The sequence below is a fragment of the Mixophyes fleayi genome, chromosome 12 (assembly GCF_038048845.1).
Source record: "Mixophyes fleayi isolate aMixFle1 chromosome 12, aMixFle1.hap1, whole genome shotgun sequence".
NCBI lineage: Eukaryota > Metazoa > Chordata > Amphibia > Anura > Limnodynastidae > Mixophyes > Mixophyes fleayi.
The window spans coordinates 14,655,457-14,683,454 of record NC_134413.1 but is presented as its reverse complement, the minus strand read 5'-3'; the positions used below and the strand labels follow the sequence as shown (position 1 = coordinate 14,683,454).

The 27,998-nt window shown below is 43.3% G+C and overlaps 1 protein-coding gene across 1 annotated transcript; it reads right to left on the bottom strand.

Annotated features, from left to right (window-relative positions):
• Nucleotides 1-5: 5 nt before the first annotated feature.
• On the bottom strand, nucleotides 6-27,755 carry NEMF (nuclear export mediator factor). Its single transcript, XM_075192641.1, has 33 exons — nucleotides 27,621-27,755; nucleotides 27,403-27,471; nucleotides 27,117-27,219; nucleotides 25,449-25,574; nucleotides 24,428-24,576; nucleotides 24,098-24,165; nucleotides 23,933-24,019; nucleotides 19,178-19,251; nucleotides 18,023-18,093; nucleotides 17,168-17,243; nucleotides 16,415-16,477; nucleotides 15,225-15,302; nucleotides 14,424-14,632; nucleotides 13,675-13,857; nucleotides 13,355-13,418; nucleotides 11,651-11,739; nucleotides 11,464-11,567; nucleotides 11,104-11,166; nucleotides 10,718-10,830; nucleotides 10,561-10,618; nucleotides 9,971-10,029; nucleotides 9,644-9,764; nucleotides 8,669-8,936; nucleotides 7,873-7,921; nucleotides 7,745-7,785; nucleotides 6,688-6,826; nucleotides 5,759-5,836; nucleotides 5,477-5,671; nucleotides 4,193-4,225; nucleotides 3,000-3,106; nucleotides 2,639-2,682; nucleotides 1,498-1,577; nucleotides 6-789 (listed from the first exon to the last, which is right to left on the bottom strand). Exons 1-33 carry the CDS (start codon nucleotides 27,677-27,679, stop codon nucleotides 712-714), a joined length of 3,198 nt encoding a protein of 1,065 aa, XP_075048742.1. The 5' UTR covers nucleotides 27,680-27,755; the 3' UTR covers nucleotides 6-711.
• Between the last annotated feature and the right edge of the window lie 243 nt (nucleotides 27,756-27,998).

The window sequence follows — 27,998 nt, the reverse complement described above, 5'->3', positions numbered from 1 at the left end:
CAATGTGAAAGTATATCAATATTTATTTCCTATCAATACATCCAAAACATTCTTGGTGCTACATAGCAATCCAAGTCCTTAATAAGTCCATTGTAAATTAAGAACAAATTTTACAACATCATAACATTAACTTTAATACTTTCTTTTAATTACAACCTGTGCAACAGGCAGATATCATAATGGGCCGATCACCTACATCCAAGCATTCTGTGAGCCCAGCAAATATCAGGACAGTGTAATCTATCAGTTCATTAGCAGCCAGCACCTCAATAATATGATTAGGCAGAACCTTGGTGATGTCACTGGTTCCTAGCAAGTAGATTGGCTGCATTCTGGTTCAGCCCACAACATGGATACACCCACTGTCTGTAGGCGATGGGTCCCCTTTATAATAGAAATGATATGTGCTGGAACAGGGGTCTGAACAAGTTGCGCTCACAGTTAGGAAGTTAAGGTTTATGCCTTTTACAAAACAGAACGTGTTAACCCCAGACATCCAGACCCCCTAATAGGTAATGTTTGAAGATTCCCTTCTTAATCTATATTACCGAATTTACAATTATGTCACACTTTCCCCTACTGGGAATTCCTGAAATCATGACCTGTTGGGGGTTTGATTTGAAAATCCCATGTTTTACCCCCAATCTCCGGCAATGACTGTGTGCAGATAATTCCATATGTACATTTGTGCAATCCCTGCAGTAGGCAGTGCTATTTCTTCTTTGCATTCAGCAGATTTGGTGCAGAGACTTTCACTTTTCCTGGCATGTTCCTGGATAGGTCGGTGTCCTGCACAAAGGGAAGGGTTGGTGTTAACAAGCAACGCTCATTTATTTCCTTGTTCTTGTTTAAATTAAAATAACCAAATCACTTGATTACACAGTAGCTATAAATGAAAGTATTACTTTATGGGTGCAAATTGCTTGTATGCTTCACTCTCACAGCAACAACTTAGTTTGATCTTTCCTTAACTATACTGGTAGTTGGTTTTTCATGTCCTGCATTCAGGGGAACGTGAAGGCTTTTTAAGGGAGTGGCACAATATTAATCACCACAATACACAGTAGCAGTTTTTTGCTTGGCCAGACCTAATAAGAAACAAGCTATATGTGTGATCTAACTAAGTGTGTGATCTATTCATCATTATTTTGACAAGGGCTAGTGCTGTATTCACCTTACATTAAATGCAGAGCAACACTTCAAAAGGTTAAACATATCAAACCTTCTATAATGGAAAAGTGGAGATGTTGCCGGTAGCAACAAAGACTGTACTAGAATGACAGTTGGAATCTGACTGGTTGCTATAGGCAACACCTCCACTTTTCTTTTATAGAAGGTTTGAGACAGTTACCCCCCCAGGTGTAGATGTTAAATTATAAATATGGCCCCTTTTAATTTGCACATTTGGGTAAATAGTTATCTCCCCTGTTCTATAACAGGACAATAGTTCTCCTTAAGCTCCTATGTTCCCAGGCTCTACATTCAGTCTGGTTTTACCTTGACGCTGCGCAGTAAATCCTTCTCTCTGGAGGACGTTTCCTTGGAATGCATGAAACTGTTCAACGCCGTCTTGGCAGCTGTGGGGAAAATAAATGAAATGATCACACAAAGCCTCTAATAGTAATCAGTTCACAGCAAAGGTGTAGTACATAAGTATGTTTTATAACTAAATGATAACAGATCTGGGACACGTGGAGACCTACGTCACTTTCACCAGGACACTAATGTGAAAGCTTTAACCATTTCAGCTCTAGTGCCGTATTGTCAGGGGGGTGAGTTACTGGTGAGATGCGTCCATATAATCATACCTTAGGGCCGGTGCCCTTTTCCACGTGGGCATTGTAGAAATGTAATTCATATTGTTGGTGCAGAGCGTCATGTGCATCATGTACTCAACTCAAAGAGCTCTGGCTGCAGCAGTGTCAGGACTGCAATCCTGATTTTTGAAGCCAGAGGGGGTTAGGGACCTTGGGAACCAAATCCTGGAAGTAGTTTGGATGGGAGAACTAAAGATAAATTTCCCCCTCACCCTGACATACCAGAGAACACACCGGCCCTTGCCACAGAGTATAATGGTAAAGTAAGAGATCATGGTGCCAGCTGATTTATGTGAGATAGAAGGGAATCAGCCAGGACTGGTTACCGTCTGCCACTGTGTGTGTAAAAATGTATATAAAGGACAAAAATACTATTTAACTAACTTATAGTGCAGGTTGTATCTCCGCAATAAATAAGACTATTACTAACGCACCTGCTCTGTTCCTGGAAGACCCCTATACCTATGATCATGTGACCTACGGCTAAGAGCTAGCACTCTAATCTATCCACCGGCTGTCCTGAGCCAACGCTCTCCCTACAACACAGAAGTCCTGATCCAAAGCAAGCTGTCAGGAAGAACCATCCACATTAACCAGCAAAGAGGTGCTGCAGCAGCAGCTACACACAACACCTGGTGGTGACAGTAACTATTCTACAAATGGGGGGGGTCATGTTAGTGTGCAGATGCGAGTGCCGGGTGGCCTAGCAGCACCAGCTGGAGTGATCAATAACAGCAGGTTACCGACGGTAAGTGAAACCCCAACAATCTGTAACCTCCGAACCCCCAACAGGGTGACAAAGTGACGCATCTATCACATACCTTTTCCTTTCTTTTGTGTTCCTGGAGTTAATTTAACTTTATACCTGAAAATTAAAAATACACATAAAATGTTAGTGTGTGGGACCCAAGTCGTAGAATAAAATCAGAAACCATAATAAGACCCCTGCACATTGCCCAACTTGGAACTATTACATTGGCATTAGGTTGCTGAAACGAATGTCAGGATACGCACAAATTGTCATTTTAAATCCCGTGACCTATTTAAGTTTTGATTTGTGCTGAAAATTAACTGGAAATAAGTGCGCATTTTTCCATTTAAAATGTAATTAAGTTAAACACTGACATCAGCAGTCATTATAGCTGGAACATAACATTTACAGTAGTACAACGTCAAACCTACTTATAATTGGTCATTGCAGTGTAAGGAGCACAGACTGGTACAGAGAACAGCAGGACGTCCTCTGCGTCCGGCTGACCCGTCAGGGAGTCCAAGAGGTTCTCTGCTTCCTGCAGGGACATAAGATGGGTTCATCAGACCTCACACCAGAGGAAGACCCATCATCATCATTTATTTATATAGCGCCACTAATTCCGCAGCGCTGCACAGAGAACTCATTCACATCAGTCCCTGCCCCATTGGAGCTTACAGTCTAAATTCCCTAATACACACACGCCAATTTTGATAGCAGCCAATTAACCTACTAGTATGTTTTTTGGAGTGTGGGAGGAAACCGGAGCACCCGGAGGAAACCCACACAAACACAGGGAGAACGTACAAACTCCACACAGATAAGGCCATGGTCAGAAATTGAACTCATGACCCCAGTGCTGTGAGGCAGAAGTGCTAACCACTAGGCCACCCTCCAAATACTGTGCAAGTCCTCTAGCTGGCTGGCAGTCTATGCTGGGACTTGTAGTTCTGCAAGAGCTTCTTAAGCCTGTCGTAGACAAAGTAATAACTGGCGACCCTGAGGGATTCACCCAACTACCAGGCGCTAAAAAGAAAAACTTATGATGTGCCAACCGATTCAATACAAAACAATCATTGTAATCCAAGTCATTTTGGACACTGAATAAAATGAAATTAAAAGAGAAAAAAAAACATTTCTCTTTTGTTAAACTGGGGACAGAGATCTTTATACTCCTCTCAGACACAAGATGTATAACTTCGTGTTCTATGACCTTTACTCTGGAGGTTTCCATACTGTATCAGCATAAATAACCAACTGAATTTAACTTACTACTATGCTGGTTCAACACCAGGGGGAGACCGTGACTTAAAGTCCTATTTACTTTAATGCCGCCCTGTTCTGGCCCAATGGGCGGGAGACACCGGTCCCCTCCGGATGTGATCTCACTCTGGGAACGGCTATCAGCTAGTCGAAGTGCCAATCACAGTCCGTTCCAGGCACAGAAAAAAGTACCCAGCTCTGGTGGGCACTAAAAAATACTGCCCATCGCTCTAAATACGGCAGGGGGTCTCTCTCTTTCATAATCTGCCTCACCCAGGACCACTCCTTTGATGTCCCTCTTTACTGCAGAGATTACAGTCCAACATTCTGCAGCACATGTTCTAGAAGAGGAGATAGATACCTCTGATCCTGCAGCATCCTGATCAGCGTCATCCTGTGTATGGAATGTAAAAATATCATGAGACCATACAGTGATGCAGAATGGACATCATAACATTATTGTAGTGGAGATTAATGTGACAGGTGAAGGAGATTCCAGCCTACAAGCTGAGCAGGAGAGAGCATAAAACACTAAAAGGGGAAAGACCCTTTCCTTCATATGGCCACATACATACACCCTTTATCAACACAGTAGAGGCAGCATTTGTTTTGGAGCTAATTAATATTTGTGACAGAGCAGCCGATCTATGTACTAGGAGCAAGTGACATCGCTGTGAATGCAGCCTATACCTTCATTAGGAATCAGTGACATCACTGAGAATGCAGCCTATCCATTCACTAGGAGCCAATGGCATCACTGAGAAGGCAGCCTATCCATTCACTACGAGCCAGTGACATCACTGAGAATGCAGCCTATCCATTCACTTGGAGCCAGTGACATCACTGAGAATGCAGCCTATACCTTCATTAGGAGCAAGTGACATCGCTGTGAATGCAGCCTATCCATTCACTAGGAGCCGTGACATCACTGAGAATGCAGCCTATCCATTCACTAGGAACCAGTGACATCACTGAGAAGGCAGCCTATCCATTCACTAGGAACCAGTGACCTCACTGAGAATGCAGCCTATCCATTCACTAGGAGCCAGTGACATCACTAAGATGGCAGCCTATCCATTCACTAGGAGCCAGTGACATCACTGAGAATGCAGCCTATCCATTCACTTGGAGCCAGTGACATCACTGAGAATGCAGCCTATCCATTCACTAGGAGCCAGTGACATCACTAAGATGGCAGCCTATCCATTCACTAGGAGCCAGTGACATCACTGAGAATGCAGCCTATCCATTCACTTGGAGCCAGTGACATCACTGAGAATGCAGCCTATCCATTCACTAGGAGCCAGTGACATCACTGAGAATGCAGCCTATCCCTTCACTTGGAGCCAGTGACATCAGTGATGTGTGTGTAAGTGAAGGATACACTATATGAGTTGCGGCTGCTAACTTCTTACTCATATGAGCTAAAATATCAAAAGAAGTGTGACCAAGTCCACTGACCTCATATAATCCATAATGAAATAATGCTCAACTTTAAAATACCTGTCAAAATGGATTTACCACACTGCATAGTGCGTAGCTGGATGTTTAGAGGCCCTATTACACAGTTTAGTGCCATTGGCTGAGCAGTCCCAATAATACAACACATCATTGCACGGCATCAGCTAGCCTGATAGCCCCTTACCTTCTCATCCTGCTCCTCTAACGTCATGTCTTGTAAGTCCTGTGTTATAAAGATCTCTGTAAATCCACCAGCCCCTTCTTTCTTCATAGGCCCACTTCCACCTTTTCCCTTCTGCGGCTGTTTCTTTGCTGTTTCCTCCTTTATTTTTCCTTTCTTTCCCTTCTTTACTTTCTCTTCCTTGCTGGACCCTGCGGACTACAAAGCAGCGAGATTACCCGCTGCATCTCCAGAGGGTGAGACATACACGGAGCTGGTTATGGGACACAAGTGTAGTCGTCTTACCCCGAGTAGCTGCATTATAAGTTCTCGATCTTCGTCATCCTGGTCTTTGTACTTCTCCTTCATCTTCTTCATTTTACTCTGGCGGTACCGGAAATAGAGTGATATGGAAAGAATTCTCAGACACAAGTTGGGACATTTAACCACCAACAAGAACTATGAAGTTCTGAGTGTATTAGGAAAGTATAGTCTACCGGAGAGGTTTTCCGCCTTCCTGAAATATTTATCAAACCCCCCCCTTCACCAGACGTAACCCTTATTTAGTTTTTCTACAGGAGTCCCTCTCTTAGGACAGAGCGATAGCTTGTTGCTGGGGTCCTCTGCTGACTATCCTCTGTAATCATCTCTGAGCACAAAAGGAGATCCAGCGCGGGTCTCGAAATGACAGCTGTGACTGCAAAGTTCCCTGGCCGTCCCGTGAGACGCTACCCATCACTTCTAGCCAATGCCTGGACCCTCTGACGCCCACAGATGATTATGGAGCCTGGCCAGGAAAAGGCCCCAGTAATGGAAACCTGTTGTGTACTGCGCGTTTCACACTTCATAAATTACCTCCACTATATATTATATTGATGCTCTGACTTGTGTCCTGTGTATCACAATGTGCTACATTTGGTCATACCAAAAGCCTACCACCGACCAGTGTTTTTGGGTGTTGCTACATATTTGGCAGTGGGAAAGGCTTTATTTAATAAAGAAATGTAGATTGGACATGGGACGCACCCATCTGTGCCGTGGCTGAACCTGAACTTCATTTTAGTTACTGAAATACCCTCTGTCCCTCCCTGGATGCACCGAACCCTTCACTAAGTCACAGACAGCTGCTGCCAGCTTCTGGCTCTGGTTAATAGCAGCAGAAGAACATGTATAAAGTCCGAGTGTGGCTTTACTTGTACTGTGTTTTGTGCATCATGCGAGTAGCAAATCGGTACCTTTTGTCCTCTTTTCAAGGGCTGCGGAACAGCTCCCTCTTGTGGTGCACTCTGGGGTACTGACACCTCAACTTTATCCGTCTCACCCAACTGCTGGGCTTCTTCAGCATCATCCGGCTTCTTTTTCTTCTTCATTTCACTGAAAAAAAAAAAAAAAAAAAATCTTGCTCATTAAAAGACACAAGTTGTCCTGGGCCTGCGGCATTAGCCCAGACCTATAACTGTAGCCAATGATCCAAGACGGAGGGGTTATTATATGAAGTAAAAAGAAAGGATGATCCTAAAGACACGTTAAGGCACAAATTCCATTCCTCCTCTTTTACAGAATATCCCACAAACAGTTCTTAGATACTCCTTATGTTCTGCTCTGAAGCTGGGCAGTCCATACCGAAGGTAAATATTATCCGTTCCCTGAACCTGCCTCAGTCCTGTCTGGGTTTCTGTGGACCTTCTCCACCTGCACAGACCTTAAAGGAAGTTTTATTACTTTTTTTTATTTTCCTGGATCCAGTTCTCTAATTTGTTACGGTTCCTCATCTCCGTTTCCTTCTTGCTCCTGCAGAGTCGGTGGATAAACACACAGAACTGTGTCCTAAAGTCCTGGGGCCTACGAAGTACCAGTGAGCACTCTCGGAGTAACAGGGCTGCTAAAGGTGAAGACCACAAATAGCCCAATATTTGGTCTTTATCTCAGAACTTCTGTGTTTTTCAGCATCACAGCTGTCTCTTAAAACTGTAAATTATTTAAATAAATAAATAAATAAAAACAAGAGATCTGTGCCTACAGGAGGGGTGGTGCCCTTTGGATAATAAAAAGGGCCAGCAAGGTCCAGCCATCCTACAGAGTTTAACCATTTAATGGGAACGCTCAGAGCAGAACCATCAATATGCTGTCTGATACCATACAGGAAGGGATCATGCATATACGAGATCCCGGAGTATTAGGTATAGGACACATGGATCTCAGAAATCACTATTACACTACGTCTACATAACTGTGTCCCAACCACTGATAAACATGTCCATTCTGTCCGCACAGAACGCAGACATTTCTTACCGTCTCTCTTTGGCAGATAAATGTTTCCGTGACTTGTCATTCTAATGGAGACAGAAAATACAGTCAGAGCTGTTCAGTATAATCATGGAATAGATGGATTTGGCTAGTAAATAAGAGCCCCAACTTACCACCACGGCTGCCTCTGCAGGTTGTGCTACAACGGATTGTTTCAGTGTCCTGTAAGGGAAATACAACGGTTCTATCAGTCCTATTAATATCATTAGTAAAATCTGATAATCTAGCACTACAGGTAAATTAATTACATACTTACCTGTATCTAACATGCAAAGGGCAATTAAATGGACACCACTCACTAAGCAATGCATGTTTTGTACACTCTGTTATACCAAGTTCGGCAGTGATTCCTTTATAATGATCTGACCATAGGAGAATTAAATCTTTGGAGCTGTGTTAGGAATATGTCAGCGTCCACGCATGCTGTCCTCCTCTGGACATCTCCCTGGCATACTGCATTTGGCTGCGATCCTTCCCCTCCATCCCCTACTGTCCCCTTAATATCACTTCTGGAGGACCGGACTAAAAGGGGGAACATTTAAACTGTGCAGGAGGGAAGTTAGAAGCAAAGGTAGTACCGGATTGGACAGCTGCTTTCTGCATCCAATCAGGAGACACATTCACTACACATCTCACCCCAACACAGCTTAAATGTTTTCCTAGCCATCTAACTATAGTCATCTGACCTAATGCACAGTATATGTACCCAAGCCCAGCTGACTGCAATACAAGAGAGGTCTGGACATTCCTTGTATTGCAAGCAAATAATAAAATGAAATCATTTACACACATGTATTACACATTAGTCTAATACAGGGTGATTAGTTGATAGAGTTGTGGTGGTTGGTTTGCACCTACAAACTTGATCACTTCAATTCCTCTATCAAACACTAGAGGGAGCCTTCCTACCTGGTTTTCTGCAGATGGGACAAGTCTATGAAAGTATCCGGGTAGGTCACGTCCTCGCTTCCATCCTCCTCTTTCACTGCAGTGGTGTTTTCTGCAGAATGAGAGCTGCTGCCGCCGTCACTGTCTTCATCGGAGACCGCGTCACCCGTCACTGGTGGATGATTACACGACTCATCTGTTTCTTCCCCCAAATGTTCCTCTATGACACCAAGGTTGTGAGGATTCTCCTCTTCCTCACTGCTGCCATCACTGTCGTCTTCTGGGGCTTCTGTAAACAGATACAATGATAGACATAGGACACCCACACAAGAGATAAGAGGAGGTCTAGAGTGAGGATCTGCCATCTTAATGTCCCTGCATGGATCAAGTTATTGGTGGACCTAAAAATTCTGGATAAATATCAATATGATGATGAGCTCACCCAGGGCCGGATTAACCATAGGGCTAACTGGGCTACAGCCCAGGGGCCTCGGGCATCCAGGGGGCCCTTGAAAGTGCTCAGCAGCAGTATTGATCGGTCGGGGCGGGGGGCCCCCGGCGCGATCAGTGCTGCTGAGCACTTTCACTGCAGTCCTTCTCCGGCGCGCTGTAGTCTCCTTACTGAGATCTCGTGAGTCTCACTCTCACGAGATCTCCTCAGTAAAGAGCATACAGTGCGCCGGAGAAGGAGGTAAGAGCCGGGGGGGTGCATGGGCAGCTTGGATCACAGGGGGGCTCTCACGGGGGAATGGAGGCCCCCTTAGCCCAGGGGCCTCCATTCCCTTAATCCGGCCCTGAGCTCACCCCATGTGTGGGGTGTAACACGCAATCACTGGGTCATACAGAAAGATTTATGGGGAGAAAGGGGGGGGGGGAATAATTGTTCAGCATTGGTTCTGGAATTGAAACTTTGAACGTGGTCTAACTGGACGTGCGACTAGCTCTGTGGCGGATGGACCGACATATTTTAATAAATCTATACAGAGCTTTTCTCACCCAAAGGCTCATTTTCTTCTTCCGCCACAGCGGTGTTACTGCTTGTCACACTTTCCAGATCCTCGTCCTGTATTTTCACTTTGCGCTCCCCTTTGTGTCTCCAAATACAAGGCTCATCCACCTGAAAGAAAGGGTCATGTCCTCGTTACCATCTCACAGCGAAGTCTAAGACCAGCAGACTTAATGTGAACCAGCTCTAGAACCCATGGGAAATACACAGAGTGCTGCCCTCTAGTGGTCAGTTAAGAAGTGAACAAAGCAGTTAGTACAGATGAAGTCAGTGACAGACACCAAACTATAAACATTACAGTCTCTTGCTATACAAACCTTAAACAGAAACCCAAAGCCCATCATGAGGTAAGAGGGAGGAAGAAAATTCTTTTTTCCTAACAAAAAAACAAAAAAGTTCCAGTTGTAAAAATCTCCAAATGTGAATTAAAGTAAACCCAAAGTGCCCCAGTAACCTAAACAGTGGAAGCAGCCATTTTGTTGTAGACTAAACCACAATGTCTGTGAATACAGCCTATAAATTCACTAGGAACTGGAGACTTCACTGAGACATGAGGCACCCAGCCCACTAAATGGTTTCCTGTAATAGTCAACAGTTACATTTTAAAGAGTGTATGTCACTTACATACAATAGAGGCAGCCATTTTGTGGGCTGAGCTTGTATTCTTGAGAATGGAGAATATCGGTTCACCAGTACCTCAGGAATACAAGCCAGACCTCAGTATTATTATCCCCAGTGACATCTCTGAGGAACTCTCTATTGGTGATGTCACCAGTATCTCAGGAATAGGGGTCAGACCTCAGGAATATTATCCCCAAGTGACATCACTGAGGAGCTCTGGTGATGTCACTGGTTCCTAGTGAACGGAGAGTCTGACTACTCGTATGAAGCCGATAGTAACACTGACCTCTGATCATGAAGCTCCCGGTTGTCAGGTACTCTCCCGTTGGAGCCGTCTTTGACACCTGAAAGAAGAAAAGTATGATAATATGATTTCAGTATTGGATATCCTCGTCGGGGGACAGGACGTCCCTCCAACCTTTGTAGTAACGTGTGAACATTACCTGATTATGATGGACCCACCAGGCGCTAGTAATGACACGCGCGTCCCAGGCAGCACTGTAGCAGACGGCCATCGTGCCCGCTTCAGTCAGGGTACGGGGTGGTACCGGGTCACCTGTATCATAAATAAGCCAAAGAAATATATTACACAGGATATAATATAGGTGTGTGGGTGTATGTGGAGGATGGGGGGACAGGGGGAAGGGAGGGGGTGCCTAACTCTACCAGAATGATATAGAATGAGGGAGAACAATGTGTCACTGAGAATATCTAGTAAAGAAATAAGTGATAATGAATAAGGTAACAAACAATAATACAGGTTAGTGCAGAGAAATGTCTTCCATTCAGATATATAATACAGGGAATACTCCATCCTATCGTGCGTTACCTTTGGGGTTCTTAATGACACAGCTGGTCGCTCCGTGCAGGTCAGCGTGTACATATATATCACCTATATACACAGGAAGCATCAGTCAGTACATTGTATGATACCTATACACACATGACAGAACAGCACAATACATACAGTACAGTGTGAGAACATCCACCATCAGATGGGCTAATTTTAGTTCTGATCGGCCTGTGTCTGGTTGTGCACATTCCACCCGCTCTGTGGGGGCCTCTTGGGCTGCGTGTAACGGTGCATCGGCGGATCAGCTCTGCTGGGCGTCCGCTTGATCCTCTGTCCGCGCCTTTACCCGTCATGATTAATGTTATTGTTCACGAGTGTGTAAAGGAAGTGACTCACCGGAGCGCAGGTATCTCTTCACAATCATCTCATTCTGCTGCTGGTCTCTCCCAGCTATCACCAGGTAATTTTCGGAGCTTATAAACCACAAGAACTTCTCGAACCTGGTGAGAACCAGCACAGGGTTATGCAATAATATATATATATATCTCTATCTCCTGGTATTGCAGGTAAGTTGTCATCTTACCAGTACACTTTCCTGGCCTTCTGGATTGTGCTGACCGTCTGCACCTCCTTCAGCGTCTGTTTGGTTTTCTTCTCTGCTGATTTGAACGCCTGTTATACCAATAAAGCACAAGATATATTTTGACATGGGAGAAATAAATAACTGATTGTGATGATGAGTCTGCAGTTGCCCACTCACAGTAGGTTTTTAATTGATATATTTGGTCTATTCAACTACAACCACTGTTGCCTGATCCTAAACAATCTGAATCAGATCAGGGTGGATATGATCTGGCACGAAGGGAAATCAAATTGTTTCTTTACCCACATGGGAAGATGTGAGATAATCGTCCAACCTGTAAATAGTTCGGCGATGTGTGTAGTCGGTTGTGATCGCATTCTGACAGGGGCGGATCTAGAAAATTTTTCTACCCCGCGCTATATAGGGGGGGGGGGGGCAATTTAGGCCCCGCCCCCTTTCTAACTTCTAAGGCTGCCGGCGGCTGCACAGTATGTGCAGGTCCGTTCGGCAGTGATAATGTGCTGTCCCGCTGCTCTGATTGTGTTTAAAACACAAACAGAGCAGCCGGGCAGCACATTATCACTGCCGAACGGACCTGCACAGTGTGCAGCCGCCGGCAGCAAGCCCCCCCCCTTCCCCCTCTGGATCCGCCACTGCATTCTGAACAATTTAGAACAAAGTAATTCTATCAAATGCATTGTAATTGCCAATTTAATGACAGAATACAATATGCTAGACAAAGCAAAGGTGCGTGGCCATTTTCCATTGCAATCTGATTGGACTATCAGTGCAATCCAGTTGAATCCAAAAAAGTTAGCCCTCCACATATAGCAACATGGCTTACAGATATGATTGGATTGGATTGTGTGTGGCCAGTATAACTCACAGCAACCAATCCGATTGCAGCTACTGTCTGATCAGTGCAGAGGTTACAGCACATTTATACCATACATAATCTGTTAAATAGATGTTTCAGTCACTAAGGGCACATACACACATCACACACTATAACATGCAGTGAGACACCTAGATAGACCCACAACGTAATACATATATTGAGGTTTTTGGTTCATTCATTTTTCCATTCAGTTTCCAAGTGAACCCATCGCCAACATTCCGTTTATTGTCACGACGATGCGGACTGTTAAATTATCAGGACTGTCAGGTTAGCTCACAGTACGGCTGCTGGCATCACATGTAACCAGCAAGTACAATTTAGAAAGAAAACCCTTAACCATTTATTAAAGGCTGTGGACAAATTCTTAAAAAATAAAAACAACAGTCCACCCTCTTATAAATAAGGGAAATTATACAGAAGTCGCAATGGACTCAGACCACTCACAGCATAGTTTCCTCTCTCTCCCACTATCACCAGAGCTCTGCACAATACACTGATGCAGGAGGAAGCAGTCAGTGATCGTTTCATTCACTGACTCTTCATCTAGCTCCTCCTCCTGCGTCAGTCTACGGAGAGGTACGCTGGGGACAATGGGAGGACACAGTATTGTGATGGATGCAGTCAAACGCTACATCACATAGTAAAGATAAGTGATTAAAGAAAGTTTGTTTTTCTTGGAATAAATTTGCCCCCCCTCCTCTACACCACTTGAGACAGAGTATTTCTCGTGCTTCATGGTAGAAAACGCCCCTTGTAATAACGTCTACAGAAAAGCAACATCAGCAGGAAATGGCCAATGACGTTACCTTCTCTGCGGCCTCCACGGTCTTCTGACTCTTCTTGGCCGCGTGCCGCTTGTGATCGTAGTACCTACAGGTACAAGGGAGATGCACAATCACTTACCGAGCATTGTGTGGGCAATAAGAGTCTCTATATAAAGTCACAAGACCTCGTGATGGGGACATTTGTAAATAATGGTATACAGGAGTGTTAAGAACATATTCTGGGATGTACCCAGGGTCGACCGGATACTTGTTCAGTGGAAACACTCTGCTACCATGAGAAGAACAAGCCTACGGCCCAAAAAACAGACTAAGAAAAAACAGAAAGAAAAAATAAGACTCACCTCTTGGCGTTGGCATATGCGGACAAGCTCAGGTCTACGTCCACCAGCATGGGTTTGTTCTTTTGGGCTTTTTTTGGCTGCTGCTTGTTTTTGCCCTTTTTCTTCTTCCCTTTTGGTTCATCCATTTCCCGTTTCTCCTCATCGTCTTCTTCCCCCTCTTCTTCCGAAACTGCATAGGGGTTTCTAGGATGAGAGTAAAGTCAGCTGGGCCCACACATCGGGAGTCAGCAGGCAAACAGGTCAATACAGTGAGGACCTGATACCTCTGTCACGTGTCCTCTTGTGTTGAACATAGGCTACTTAATGTCTGTAGTAAAATAACAAATTTCCCCTGCCTCTGCCAAGTATGCCCCTGGACTGGCAGAGTCAAGAGCAAGCTAAATGCCCAGCAAGCAGTACTTAATCACTTAAATACCAGCATTTAGCGCTGGTTTAGAGAGCATAAGTGGAAAGGGGGGATGTCAGTAGCTGCAATTACCATGCTGGTCATGCTGTTTAGCATGCTAGCCAGGTTAATTAGCATACTAAACTACCCAAGTCATGGAGCTTTACACTGCCAGGATAGGGAATGGTGTTTGGTCTTTTATACCCTGTACTTAACAAAGGACAACCTGTCAGAGAGGGATTTATGCACAAAGAGACGATGTTCCAACAATCCAGTCAGTGGCTTCTGCACAGATAAGAACATATTAGTAGATCTACTCTTATTCCAACATCAGATACATTTAATGCAAACTCTTCCCACTTACTTCAGTAACATGGTGATGTTATTTGTCTGTAGCTTCAGCTCTTTGATCGTGAGAGCAACAGGGTCCCCCTGAACCTGCGCCTCCTTCACAATCACCCCAATCTCGGTCCAGTCGATCTGATTGGCCAGGGCACTGCGCACGACCTGCAAGGCTCGGTCCACAATGTCCAGGTTCATTTCTATAAGCTCTCCTTTGGCTTTGTCAATTTCCTATAGAATGAGTTACCCAGTTACTAAATAATAAACTATTTCAGCACTTTGTATTGTCATGTGTCCCTCTTCATAGTGTGAAAAGATTAAAATGTAAAATAAAAGATCAGTACAACATGTAATTCATTGCTAATATTTATAGGTGTCACAGAACCCCTCTCTCTGCTTTTGATTGGCTCAGATGGTGAACAGATCTTTCACGTACACTGGAGTCCTGGTTCTTGGAGAAACAAGAGCTGTGACACCTTCAAAGTATAGAATAGAGGTGTTCGCATGTACAAGAACAAGAGTTTAAATGTACACACTTAAAGGGCGACTCCAGTTTATTAAAACTTTGTGGTTTTCTTTTATCTGAAACCCCTAATTTTCAAAGTGAATTTTGTGAGAGTTGAAGCGCCCACCGCAGTAATAACGTTTACTAGACACAGCCCCTTCTGCTCACCCACATAACCACTGTCTGGTTCTTGTGGCCCCCCCAGACTGCCATCTTCCATGAATTTAGGAACATGAACATTTTCCTAGACGAAGTCAGGACATCAATGTGCGAGACCTATACAGCACAATGTACAACAGCGCCACCTAGTGGACACACCTGAGAGTGGTGCAGCGTTTCCAACCTCTGCACGTGATCTTTGCGCACGTTGTCCAACTTCTTCAAAGCTTGTTTCTCCTGATGGCGGCAGTGAGAATAAAAAAGTCAGATTATTTTTTTTCACCTGAAGCAAATAATAAATCTGTATTTCTTAAGAAACAGAAATTATAATGGACAACTTTGCAGGAACCGACCGTCTGCAAACAGTGGAGGCAGCCGCTCTGTGCGCTGAACCCCTCGTGAAACTGAAGCCTACCAGTTGTTAGTCCGCATTTAAAGATCGGGTTCGGCCCCCAAAATGGCTGCCTCCACTGTGTTTAGAAGAGAGCTGAACTTTAAGATGAAAACACAGCTGCATCCAATAATCAAGGAAGCGCTTTCCCAGGGATTAGGTCTTGTTTTGTCCAGAACTTGTAATTTATGTACATAGCGACAAAGAAAAGAGGATTTCTTTTACTCACTGTAAAATCAATTTCTCTTTCCTGCCATTTGTAACACTGCGACCATGGGGTATGGTAGGTGGACTTGGAGCTAGGGCAATAACTCCTAAAGTGTTAAGTGGATAGCTCCTCCCATGTCCTTTTCCTACTATGCCCCTCCCATTTCCCCACCCCTACTCAGCCCCTCCCCTACTCCTAACCTACTATGCCCCTCCCCTAATATGCTCCTTACCTACTATGCCCCTCCCATTTCCCCACCCCTACTCCTAGCCTACTATGCCCCTCCCCTACTCCTAGCCTACTATGCCCCTCCCCTACTATGCCCTCCCATGTCCCTCCCATACTCGGTCCCTCCGCTGTCCTACTGTGCACCTCCCATGCCCCTCCCCTACTATGCTCCTCCCATGCCCCCTCCCCTACTATGCCCCTCCCATGTCCCTGCCATACTTGGTCCCTCCCCTGTCCTACTCTGCCCCTCCCATGCTCCTAACCTACTATGCCACTTCCATTTTTTAGCCATACTCCAAAGGGCAGTTATAAAAAAACCTGAGAATGGCTCCAGATGGGAGGAGCATAGTAAGGGAGGAGCTATCCATTCAACAGTTTAGGAATTAAAGTGCGCTAGCTCCAAGTCCGCCTACTACACCCCATGATCGCAGTGCCCCCCAATGGCAGGAAAGAGAAATACACTATGTCATTTTATAGGAGCATACACATAACCGTAGGTTTCCCTGGAAACAATACACCCACCTGATGAAGAGCCTTTATATCAATCTTCTGGCCTTCAAGCTTGGAGTAAAATTCATCTACAGCCTTGAAAAGAAGAAAGAGAGCAGCCCTGTTATTATTATTAAGTGGTACAATGTTATTCATTGACTGATGTAAAGCGCTACGGAATATGTTGGCGCTATATAAATATATGATGATGATGAGGAGGATGTGCTTGTATTTAAATCACAATGGTGCAAAAATGAGTCATGGTTCTGAATCACTTAAGGACACAATATATCGCTTCATAGCAGAGACGGTGGCTAAGGTAATCTAGTCAACGACTCTTGTCAAAGATAGTGTCCTAATCAATAATCCAGAATCCTATTCAAAGTTAGGAAGGGTTCAGTTCTTAAAGTACCCAGCACCTATAGGTGGCATTTAAAGGGAAATGTCCATCCAAACATAATATTTATTATTAAACATCACTGATTGGTCAGCCATCAAGTCACATGATGTTCACACTAGTCACAAGAGGGGCACTAGGTGACTTAACGGGGGTATTTCACGAATGTCTGGATATCAGACACCATCCATTCTGCTAGTTGGGGAGAGGGGTGACTGCTATTTAATATTTTACTTGGGGGGGCCATCCCATATTAGTAACAGTTCAGCAAATGTTTCCATTAACGTCACATAACTATTTTCAAAATTTCATATATTACAGAAAATGAACTTATTACAATGAATGGATCGAGAAAGACAAATATGCAATATACACATTATTAAGCGCACCTTATCAAAAGAATCAAACGTCACATATTGGCTGTTGACGTGTTGTGCGAAGAGGAATGGGTGGAACTCCTCATACCTACAAAATGCAGAATGTTCCATATTGAATATTAACATCACAAAAGAAAATCCGACAAGCATAATTTATCAGTCAGAAAAAAAAAGTAAAAGTAAAAGTATTTGCAAAAACGAATGTGTTGGGGCCCTCTTTCCTCATATAGGATCGAATATCCATGAGCATGCAGCCTTTTCATTGGCTAGTGACATCACTGGTTACTAGAGAACAGACAGGCTGCATTTTCACGAACAATGGTTTAGGCTTCAAAATGGCTGCCCCATTGTATGTACGTAACAGGTGTACTTTAACCACCTTTCAAGCCAGGGATGTAGTTAGGCAAATTAATGAACCTTCTGGGTAATTTGCAGCACTGCCAGACACAAAGGCCAATATCATTTTGCAAAGCGAACCTACCACCTAAAAACAATTTAATATATTCCACTACAAGGTAATCTCATTTCTGAGAACGTTTATCATCTGAAGTCACTGACTTGGCTTAATTGAACAGCATGTCCCTGCAGTACATGAATATGATGCAGACAAACTTACTCCTGACACACATTTCAATTAAAATAGGCAGCCAGGAAAAATGTTGTCACTATCGGAGAACATTCTTAGCTTTACATAAACAATACTGTGCAATGTGAGAGAAATCTTACTGGCACTTTCCAGTCAGAGAAGGTTGATATTGGCATAAATCAGTTTATATGTATTATACATATTTATTTATATTATAAGTGTTTTAGTTTCTGTAATGCTTAGTTCCATATAAAGTACGGTGGAAGCCATTGTTTGCTCACGTGAGGATGTCTTCGGACGGTTTATCTGGCTCCAGGCTCGGCTTCTTCTCTCTTTTCTGAATTATGTAGCCCTGTTGGTGATAGACGTGATGTATTAATAACCTCTACATGCATCGATTATAGCTTGAGTGTCAGCTCCTTGTCACAGGCCCGGATACTACAGAGCGCTCAACAACTTGTCCCATACTGCCCCTCCAACCAGTAACTTAACAACAGACCCCCCCCCCCCCCGCCGTTTCCTCCTTCTAACACTGGGGTAATTATTTGTGAGGTAAAATAATGATACTAACACCAAACACTAATAAATGGATGGGATCTATGTTCAAGAAGCAAAAGGCCCGATTATCAAAAGTGGCCAGAAACATTCATTGAGCTAGAATTCTGACCTTAACTGAGGTAACATTGTTTATATAAATAGTGAACCAGTCACACACATACAGTGGAGGCAGCCATTTTGTGGCAATCTCCATGGCAACGTCACATATTAGCGCACTAAAAAGCGGCAACATCAAAAAGAGGCACGGTGCCTCAGTGAGGTCAATGGTTCTTCATGACACAATTCACACAGCAACTTAGTGACTTTTGTGACCAAGCCCCCCCCCCCCCCCACCCAATAGAACAGGCCTGCCCAACCTGCGGCCCTCCAGATGTTGTTAAACTACAAGTCCCAGCATGCCCTTCCAGCTATCAACAGGTTGTCTACTGGCAAAGCATGCTGGGGCTTGTAGTTTCACAACACCTGGAGGGCCGCAGGTTGGACAGGCCTGCAATAGAACATGAGATTTAAATTTACTTAAACCTTCTACATTTCTTGGGGTCTTCAATTATGAGTTAGGCGTCTGCTGTTTGCCTTATAAAAAGTTGTAAAACCGTTACACTGAATATTATACTTTAGACAGTTTTACAACACCCAGGGGTATATTTACTAAACTGCAAGTTTCAAAAAGTGGAGATGTTGCCTATAGCAACCAATCAGATTCTAGCTTTCATTTATTTAGTGCATTCTACAAAAAGGCAGCTAGAATCTGATTGGTTGCTATAGGCAACATCTCCACTTTTTGAAACTTGCAGTTTAGTAAATCTAGCCCCAAATTCTTAGAATATTCCAGGATAAAACCAACATTAGAAAAAGTATCCACAACTTCGAAATCGTACCTGTCCCTTAAAACTCAAAGTTTTCTCCATATAATCCTCCGCCATCTTTAGAGCTGAATGAACCTTCTCTAAATCTATAAAGGGGAAATAAAACGTTTGAACGAGCATGAAGTGTCCTAAAAAGCTGCCAGGACAAATATATAAAGATAAGCAAGAAGCAACTAAGAAATATATACCTCTGTAGAAGGTTAATAAATCTGGAGACAGTAAAAGTGCATGATAATAATCTGATCGACATTGATTGGATCAGGAATCATGTTTGGAATTATAAAATTAGTCTAAACCAGCGGGATAGAATGATTTATGTTAAAGGTCGGTGTCCCCGGCGGCGTTTGGGACAACTTGTGATGCTAAACTTCATAAATACCCATTATCGGGAGACAACCGTTATCGGTGATCATGTACGGTCTTCTACGGGAACCAGAGCGAGAAATACGTGATCCGGCGGGATCTGGTGTAATTTGTCCACCCACCAGTAATCCCTGGGCCTGATTCATTAAGGAAAGTAAACCAAAAAAAATGAGTAACTTTGAATCTTGGAAAAACCATGTTGCATTAGAGGGGGAGGGAAATGTAAAATGTGGGGACAGATTTATAGTTGGGGTAGGGCATGTCCTAGATCAATTTTAATTTTCAGTGTACAAAAAAAGCTATGAAGTATTTGTGCGCTACAGGAAAAAGCAGCTATATACAAAATAAACTAATATGCACCCCTTGCATTATAACATGGTTTTATCCAGGAGAAAACTTACTAATTTTTTTGCCTTTACTTAATGAATCAGCATCCCTGTGTTTAGTGCCCTTGTGGTTAAATTAAGGCCAACAAGTGATAGTTTACTTGTCAGAATCCTACTACTTTGTAAGTGGAACGTTCGATATTATGTCCAATTAGTCACCAAAAGCCAGAGCAATATACACCGTCAGCCACAACATTACAACCACTGACAAGTGAAGTGAATGACTTTGATAAGCTTGTTACAATGGCACCTGTCAAGGGGTGGGATATATTACACAGCAAGTGAACAGTCAGTTCTTGAAGTTGATGTGTTGGAAGCAGAAAAATTGGCAAATGTAAGGATCTGAGCAACTTTGACAAGGGCCAAATTGTGATGGCTAGACTGGAGAGCATCTCCAAAACATCAGGTCTTGTGGGGTGTTCCCAGTATGCAGTGGTTAGTACCTACAAATAGCGGTCCGAGGAAGGACAACCGGTGAACCGGCGACAAGGTCATGGACGCCCAAGGCTCAAAGATGTGCATTGGAAGCGAACGCTTGTACATTTGGTCCAACCCACAGAAGAGCTACTGTAGCACAAATTGATGAAAAAAGTAAATGCTGGCTATGATAGAAAGGTGTCAGAACACACAGTGCATCCCAGCTTGCTGCGTAGCCACAGACCGGTCAGAGTGCTCATGCTAGCCCCTGTCCACCGCCGAAAAAGCGCCTACAATGGGCATGTGAGTGCCAGAACTGGACCATGGAGCAGTAGAAGAAGGCGGCCTGGTCTGATGAATTACGTTTTCTTTTATGTCATGTGGACGGCCGGGTGCGTGTGCGTCATTTACCTGGGGAAGAGATGGCACCAGGATGCACTATGGGAAAGAAGGCAGCCGGCGGAGGCAGTGTGAAACTCTGGGCAATGTTCTGTTAAGAAACCTTGGTCCTGGCATTCATGTGGATGTTACTTTGACACGTTCCACCCAGTGCCGTAACTAGACATTTTAGTGCCCTGGGCGAGACAGGGCACCGGCGCCCCCCATCTAAGTGGGAGTGACATTTGCCAAGTGGGTGTGGCCAACCTAATGTGGGGGTGTGGCTAGCACTTTACTGAAGGAATTCTATTACACATATTTGCAAATGCATGATTTTATATATATATATATATATATATATATATATATATATATATACATACATACATATATATATATATATATATATACATACATATATATATTATACATACATACACAGTCAGTGGTGGGATTCAAATAAATTACCAACCGGTTCTATGCCCTAGTGACCATTTAAATATGTTATTTAATTGTCTTAACCTTGCACCCTTGTGCTTTTTACATTAATAAATGCATGAAAAGCTTTGAAAATAGGATATATAACAATCAGGTGCCGTACACATATATGAGCTGTGCTAATGGGTAAAAAGGTACGTAAACTAATGTGTGCTTTAAAAACTACTTACAAGTAGTTTTTACACACAGCTGAAGTTCTGAAATGTGTAATGTTAGTGATGTTTTACACAGGGTTTTTTATGCTATTTAGTTGTCTCAGATAGTACAATTTGAAGGTGAGTGGATAAAAGTTGAGTTATGTTAGCTCTTTTCCAACTTCTTATACCACAGTTAAATAAACTAACCAGAGTTATTTGGCAAGAGAATTTCCCAAGTCCCTCTCACCGGATAGATTCAGCCTCTTTGCAATTTGTGTTCTAGATCCATATGTTTACGAATACATATGAGTGTGACGTTTTACACGTCTTTTACATCAAAACTGTGCCAGACCTAGACCAGTGACCCAAATTTTACCCACTTTAGTCTCAAAAACCACAAACAACTCAAACCGACATTGAAAGCTATTTGCCAAAAATGAATCTTATTATATGAATATTAGACGTGATTGCCTAGCTCTTGTATGTGTAACGGCAAGAAAGTTTATGCTAACTCCGTAGTATCTAGTTTTCACTCTTTCCCTGACTTGATCCCACATAAAATGAAACTGACCCTGCACTGCACATCAATCTTGGGTCTCTAGCTCACCTGATTTAAAAGTGCGGTGGTTAAAATTCTAAAATGGTTGTTAGTCAACAAAATAAACCTTGGGAGCTAAACAGCCCAGGAAGAGCAAGGATGAGTGTCTTTGAACCCCTTTTTCTGGAGAAACACTAATTGAACTGTTTCAAACATCAGAAGTCCATCACATCATTGTGCTCAGGATGTGTACATGTTTACAGTTTTTCATATATGAAAACAAAAAGAAGAAAGTACTGCACTTAGAGCACTCTAGTTTAAAGTGGTCATAAGAAAAATAAAATAAAATATTTTATTTTTTAAAACTTTTATTGATAAGTATTAAAACGTCAATTCAATGACCAGTAGGAAGAGGCGAATTATTAAAATAATAGATTGGTGGAAAATAAATGAAAAAGGTGCATATTTAAAACTCTACCCGGAGGAGGGGCTGGTCATACATAACCAGAGATATGGCTCTCATGTGTATTGCTAGGTTAATAGATGCATATCAGGCTCATTTTACCATATAGAACTGATCGTAGCAAGAGCTGATGAGGGAGGGATATGCAAAACGAGATCTAACTGAGCAATGGAACCTAATGTTTGTCCAGATTGATAAAATCTAGTTTGCCAAGAGAGATAAGTGTATATATTCACAGAGCTGTAGCTCATGGGGAAAGATAGGTAGTAAATATGAATCCCCAATGGAGTGTATTTAGCGGGCTGTTTATTAAGTCGGGTCTATACAGTTATTGTCATCGCTACCGTGCCATCGTCTCTAATAGTCTTTCTCAAATTGACTTAATGGGAATATCTAACAGAAAACAAGAGAGAGCGCGCCTGTCACTTGAGAAGCGGTGGTTTAACTGAGCCGACACTAGTATGGTGAGCGCGTCTCCTACAGGGACGCTGTTAATCTAAGTCAGCCTCTAGAAATAAATGGAAATCTCCTATTGCATAGCGAAAGTAGTTATGAGTAACTTGGTGGTACTAGGTGAAACCCTTATCAAGATAATTCTGGGATTTGCAATATGGATCTAGAGAGCAATATAAGCACTGGCATAGCGGGTATTTTATGCAGTAATCATAACCGAGAGCCGCAGCGATATATATGCAATATTTTTGTGTGCACTTTTTATGTGGAAGAATATACAGAGAAAATATTTTGAACAAAGACAAAAGTCCTAGCAGTTTTTTCGCCTCTGATACTTACCAATGCCTTTTGCATGTCTTTACTCTGAGGAGGGAGGGAAGGAGGGAGGGAGGTTCTTCTGCCTTTTACTTCCGCAGTGGAACGCATGTGCGTTCCACCGACAGGAAGTTCGGCATTTGGAACGCAAACTTGCGTTCCAAATGCAGCTTTTCCTGTTAGTGGAACGCATGTGGAAGTAAAGGGCTGTAAATGCAGAGCTAGGTAGCGGGCGGCTGCTGCGCCCCCCTTGGGCTTGCGCCCTGGGCGACGGCACCGCCCGCACCACCCTAGTTACGGCTCTGGTTCCACCTACCTAAACACTGCTGCAGACCAAGTACACCTCTTCATGGCAGCGGTATTCCCTGATAGCAGTGGTCTCTTTCAGCAGGATAATGCGCCCTGCCACACTGCAGAAATTGTTCAGGAATGGTTTGAGGAACATGACAGAATTCAAGACGTTGACTTGGCCTCCAAATTCCCCAGATCTCAATCCAATCGAGCATCTACGGGATGTTCTGGAAAAACAAATCTGAGCCATGGAGGTCCCACCTCGCAACTTACAGGACTTAAAGGATCTGCTGCTAATGTCTTGGTGCCAGATACCACAAGACACCTTGAGGCCTTGTGAAGTCCATGCCTCGAGGGGACAGATCTGTTTTGGCAGCAGAAGGGGGACCTACACAAGTGGTTTTAATGTTGTGACTGATCGGTGTATAATACAGTATTGTAATGTCACAAGTCATGGTTAGAATCCAGTCAACAGTTAGAATCCTCTAGAGAGTAAACAGATTTCATCTCATTACATCAGTCACTGACCTGACTCCTCCAATAGCTGCTCAACCTTCACGTTGCTGGACAACCTGTTTTCTAGCAGACAATGCTCTATCAGCGTAGCTCCATATGCTGGATAAAAGATAGGGACAATTACATTTCGTTAATTACCCAGTTACACCCATCCCCAGAGACCGTACGGCCACTCACGTAGATGTGGGTTAAGAATCCTCTTCACCTGATCTCCTTTTTGAGCACTTGACAAGATCTCTTTTAACCTGAACAATGAAGACAAGCGTGCTGAGATACCAGACAGAGCATAGTACCGGACCATCTTGCTTTTTTTTACACTACTAGAATGCTGCTTAGTCTGTCTTCTCCCACTTCATACAGAATTACAAAGTATATGTCAATTAGATAATGACAATTAATGAAACATTTCTGGAGCAGATATAAATCGCTGTATAAGAAAGTTAATTCACAATGACAGATGTCTTTTAAACAAGACTGTCACCAGCACAATAACAGCCTACATCATACCTATCCATGGTAAGAAGGGGCTCCGGGGCTTTGGCATTATCTACAGGATAATGTTCTCGAACTGCAAACTTCACATCGTCGGCCTCATCCGTACGGAACCTCAGGATGTTCAGAATGAGATACTCGTAGTCTGTGAGCACAATGTTCCCCTGGAATAACACAAGAGAAGTGTGACCCAATCACGAGGGTCTGGATCACCCCGGAGGAGTTTAAATGTCCCCTGACACTAATTCCTATCATCCCGAGTGCACTAGTGACTGGTAACATGACACATTTAGAAGGAATTCAGACCAAATTTCCATCATACGCAATAACGGTTATAATGATTATTATTGGATTCATATCTAGTGTTTTGGTCTCTTCTGTGCGCACATTCGGGGACAGAGAAGTTCAACTGGCCAATGTCAACTGTGACGTTTCAGCGTGTGCCGGATCACATGGATCAACCACTGGCCAGGTGACATTTCAGAGACATACAGTGGGGGATAACATGCGAGTGGAAGGGAGCAGATCACCCCCTGCTGTCTCCCACTCTCTTACTCCTCAGGCAGATTGTAATAGAAGATTATCATTAACCCACAATATTAGAGATCCATCATACAATCATCATCATTTATTTATATAGCGCCACTAATTCCCCAGCGCTGTACAGAGAACTCATTCACATCAGTCCCTGCCCCATTGGAGCTTACAGTCTAAATTCCCTAATATAGACACACACACAGACAGAGAGAGAGAGATACTAGGGTCAATTGTGATAGCAACCAATTAACCTCCCAGTATGTTTTTGGAGTGTGGGAGGAAACCGGAGCATCCGGAGGAAACCCACGCAAACACCGGGAGAACATACAAACTCCACACAGATAAGGCCATGGTTGGGAATTGAACTCATGACCCCAGTGCTGTGAGGCAGAAGTGCTAACTACTGAGCCACTGTGCTGTATAACAATTCCTATTATAGATGGTCTCTGGGCAGCCCACTCATTGCCAGTCTTCCACGTTTATTGTAAATATATCTTACCCGGTCATACAGCTCAACAATCAGATGATAGGCGGCATTGTCTGAACCAAACTGGAAATCCACAATCCTGTCCACTCCCAGCTGTTTCACACTGACCAGTCGCCTGGATCTTAAATGTTTCCTGCACTGGAGAAACGGATGCAGAGATGTGTCCACAATGACTTTACTTTATCATTTCAAAAGGAGGAATGAGCAGAAATCATCAGCATCAAAAAAACAAAAAGAAGAGGTTTGAGGACTGCCCCACAAGGGCCAGGCGAAGGAGGGTGCGGGAGTGACCGGAAAAGGCCAGGTGGAGAAGGACATAGGATTGGCCCGGTGGCACCAGTGGCCCCAAACAAACACAAAAGTTTGACGACAGATTTAAAAAAAAAAAAAATACAAAACAAACAACAATTGGCCCATCCAGTAAAAACAATTAATTTATTAATGGTTTATTCTTAGGATACACCTGTGTGTATGCCAAAGCCATGTACATTTCTGAACTATTGCTTTTTCCAACCACATCTTCTGGAAGTTTGTTCCAAAGATCTATTACTCTATCAGTAAAATTATATTTTTCAAAAATACTCCCGAGTTGTTTTTTTTTATCCTCCAGTTTTAGATTAGGTCCATGTTCTAGAATGTAACAATCTAGAAGAGAATCCTCTCCTGAACATTATAAATTATTATCTAGCAATGTATTATAGGCAGACACACCACATGGATGCTGGGCGAGAGAGGCAGTAAAATGGATCAATGAAACTTATTTACAGGTCATAACATGTCTTAGAGTTCACCAAGCTGTGAATGCTGCGCATGGGGGATCCTATGATAACACAAATTCAGGTGTGATGGGCCAGGAGAGGAGACTGTAAGGATCAATGATCACTATAACAGATCAATATTTATTCCAGTATTTATGTCCTTTGCTTCCAATGACTGCACCCAGAGTACAAGAGTATTTCTGAACAACCTCTTCACTGTTTCCTGGCTACGGTATAAACTTGCTTTAAAATAGCTGGGAACTGGCGACTGACTATTACTATTATTACCATTTATTTATATAGCGCCACTAATTCCGCAGCGCTGTACAGAGAACTCACTCACATCGGTCCCTGCCCCATTGGGGCTTACAGTCTAAATTCCCTAACACACAGACAGACACACATACTAGGGTCAATTTGTTAGCAGCTAATTAACCTACCAGTATGTTTTTTGGAGTGTGGGAGGAAACCAGAGCACCCGGAGGAAACCCACGCAAACACAGGGAGAACATACAAACTCAACACAGATAAGGCCATGGTCGGGAATTTAACTCATGACTAGGGTGGAGTTTGTATGTTCTCCCTGTGTTTGTGTGGGTTTCCTCCAGGTGCTCCGGTTTCCTCCCATGCTCCAAAAACATACTGGTAGGTTAATTAGCTGCAATCTAAATTGACCCTTGTCTCTCCCTGTCTGTGTGTGTGCGTGTGTGTTAGGGAATTTAGACTGTAACCTCCAATGGGGCAGGGACTGATGTAAATGCGTTCTCTGTACAGCGCTGCGGAATTAGTGGCACTATATAAATGATGATGATGATGACGACAGGGTGGCACTGGTACCTAGAGAGATGACACTGGGAGGACCAGTACTTGAAATAAGAGTAGAGGGTGGGCAAGATAGGATGCCAATTTATTATGTTCTAACCTTCATTGAAAATCCCGATGGCATCATGTTCTTGGGCCATTCAAACTCTGTAGTGTGAATTCTGATCCCAGACTCCAGCAGTAGCACGGCTTTGGCATCTGGCCTGTGGTTCAAAATTAAAAAACAAAGACAAAGACAAAGCTAATAATTAAAAAACAAAAACAAAGACAAACAAAAACAAGAAAAGGCTGAAAACAACACTTGCATGTGCCCAGCCCTACATGATAACAATAATACTAACACAGATAAACATCAGTGAATTGCAGGACAATAATGAGTAGCTTACTTCTGCAATCGAATGAGGTAAGTCTTGTTATCCACATCATAGACATTGTTCACTCGCATCCCCAGCAAGCTAGGAAATAAGGAAACAGCAGCAGTGATTATTATTACACGTGTATCAGGGATCTCTATCTCTGCTGACCGTCAGTGCTACATGGGTTATACTCAGTCATTGTCACTACAGGAACAGCTGCACAGAGCATTGTCTCATCCAGTCATCACCTGTCAGTGAGCTCTGCGATGACAGCCCGGATATCTATGGTGTTAAATCTGTTCTTCATCTTGTTCTGTAGCCACAGACACTTCTGTTAATGTATAGTATGAACTCAGTGCCTCACATGCGCATGAAGCCACAGAACCCCGGCAGGGTCAATTCTGTAAAGCGTTTACTAAAGGCTTTAGCGCCCTCGCCTGGCGACATGCAGCATCACACACAAGCCGCAGAAATATACTTTGCTTTCTCCAGCAGGAGGCAGTGATGCTTCTTATGGTTTATCATGTAATATAATATAATTGTTACAGAAAAAAACAGGCAGCAAAAAATCTTTTGAAATTTAAGATGATGGCTTTGTCTGATTTTTTTTAATATTAAGATAACAT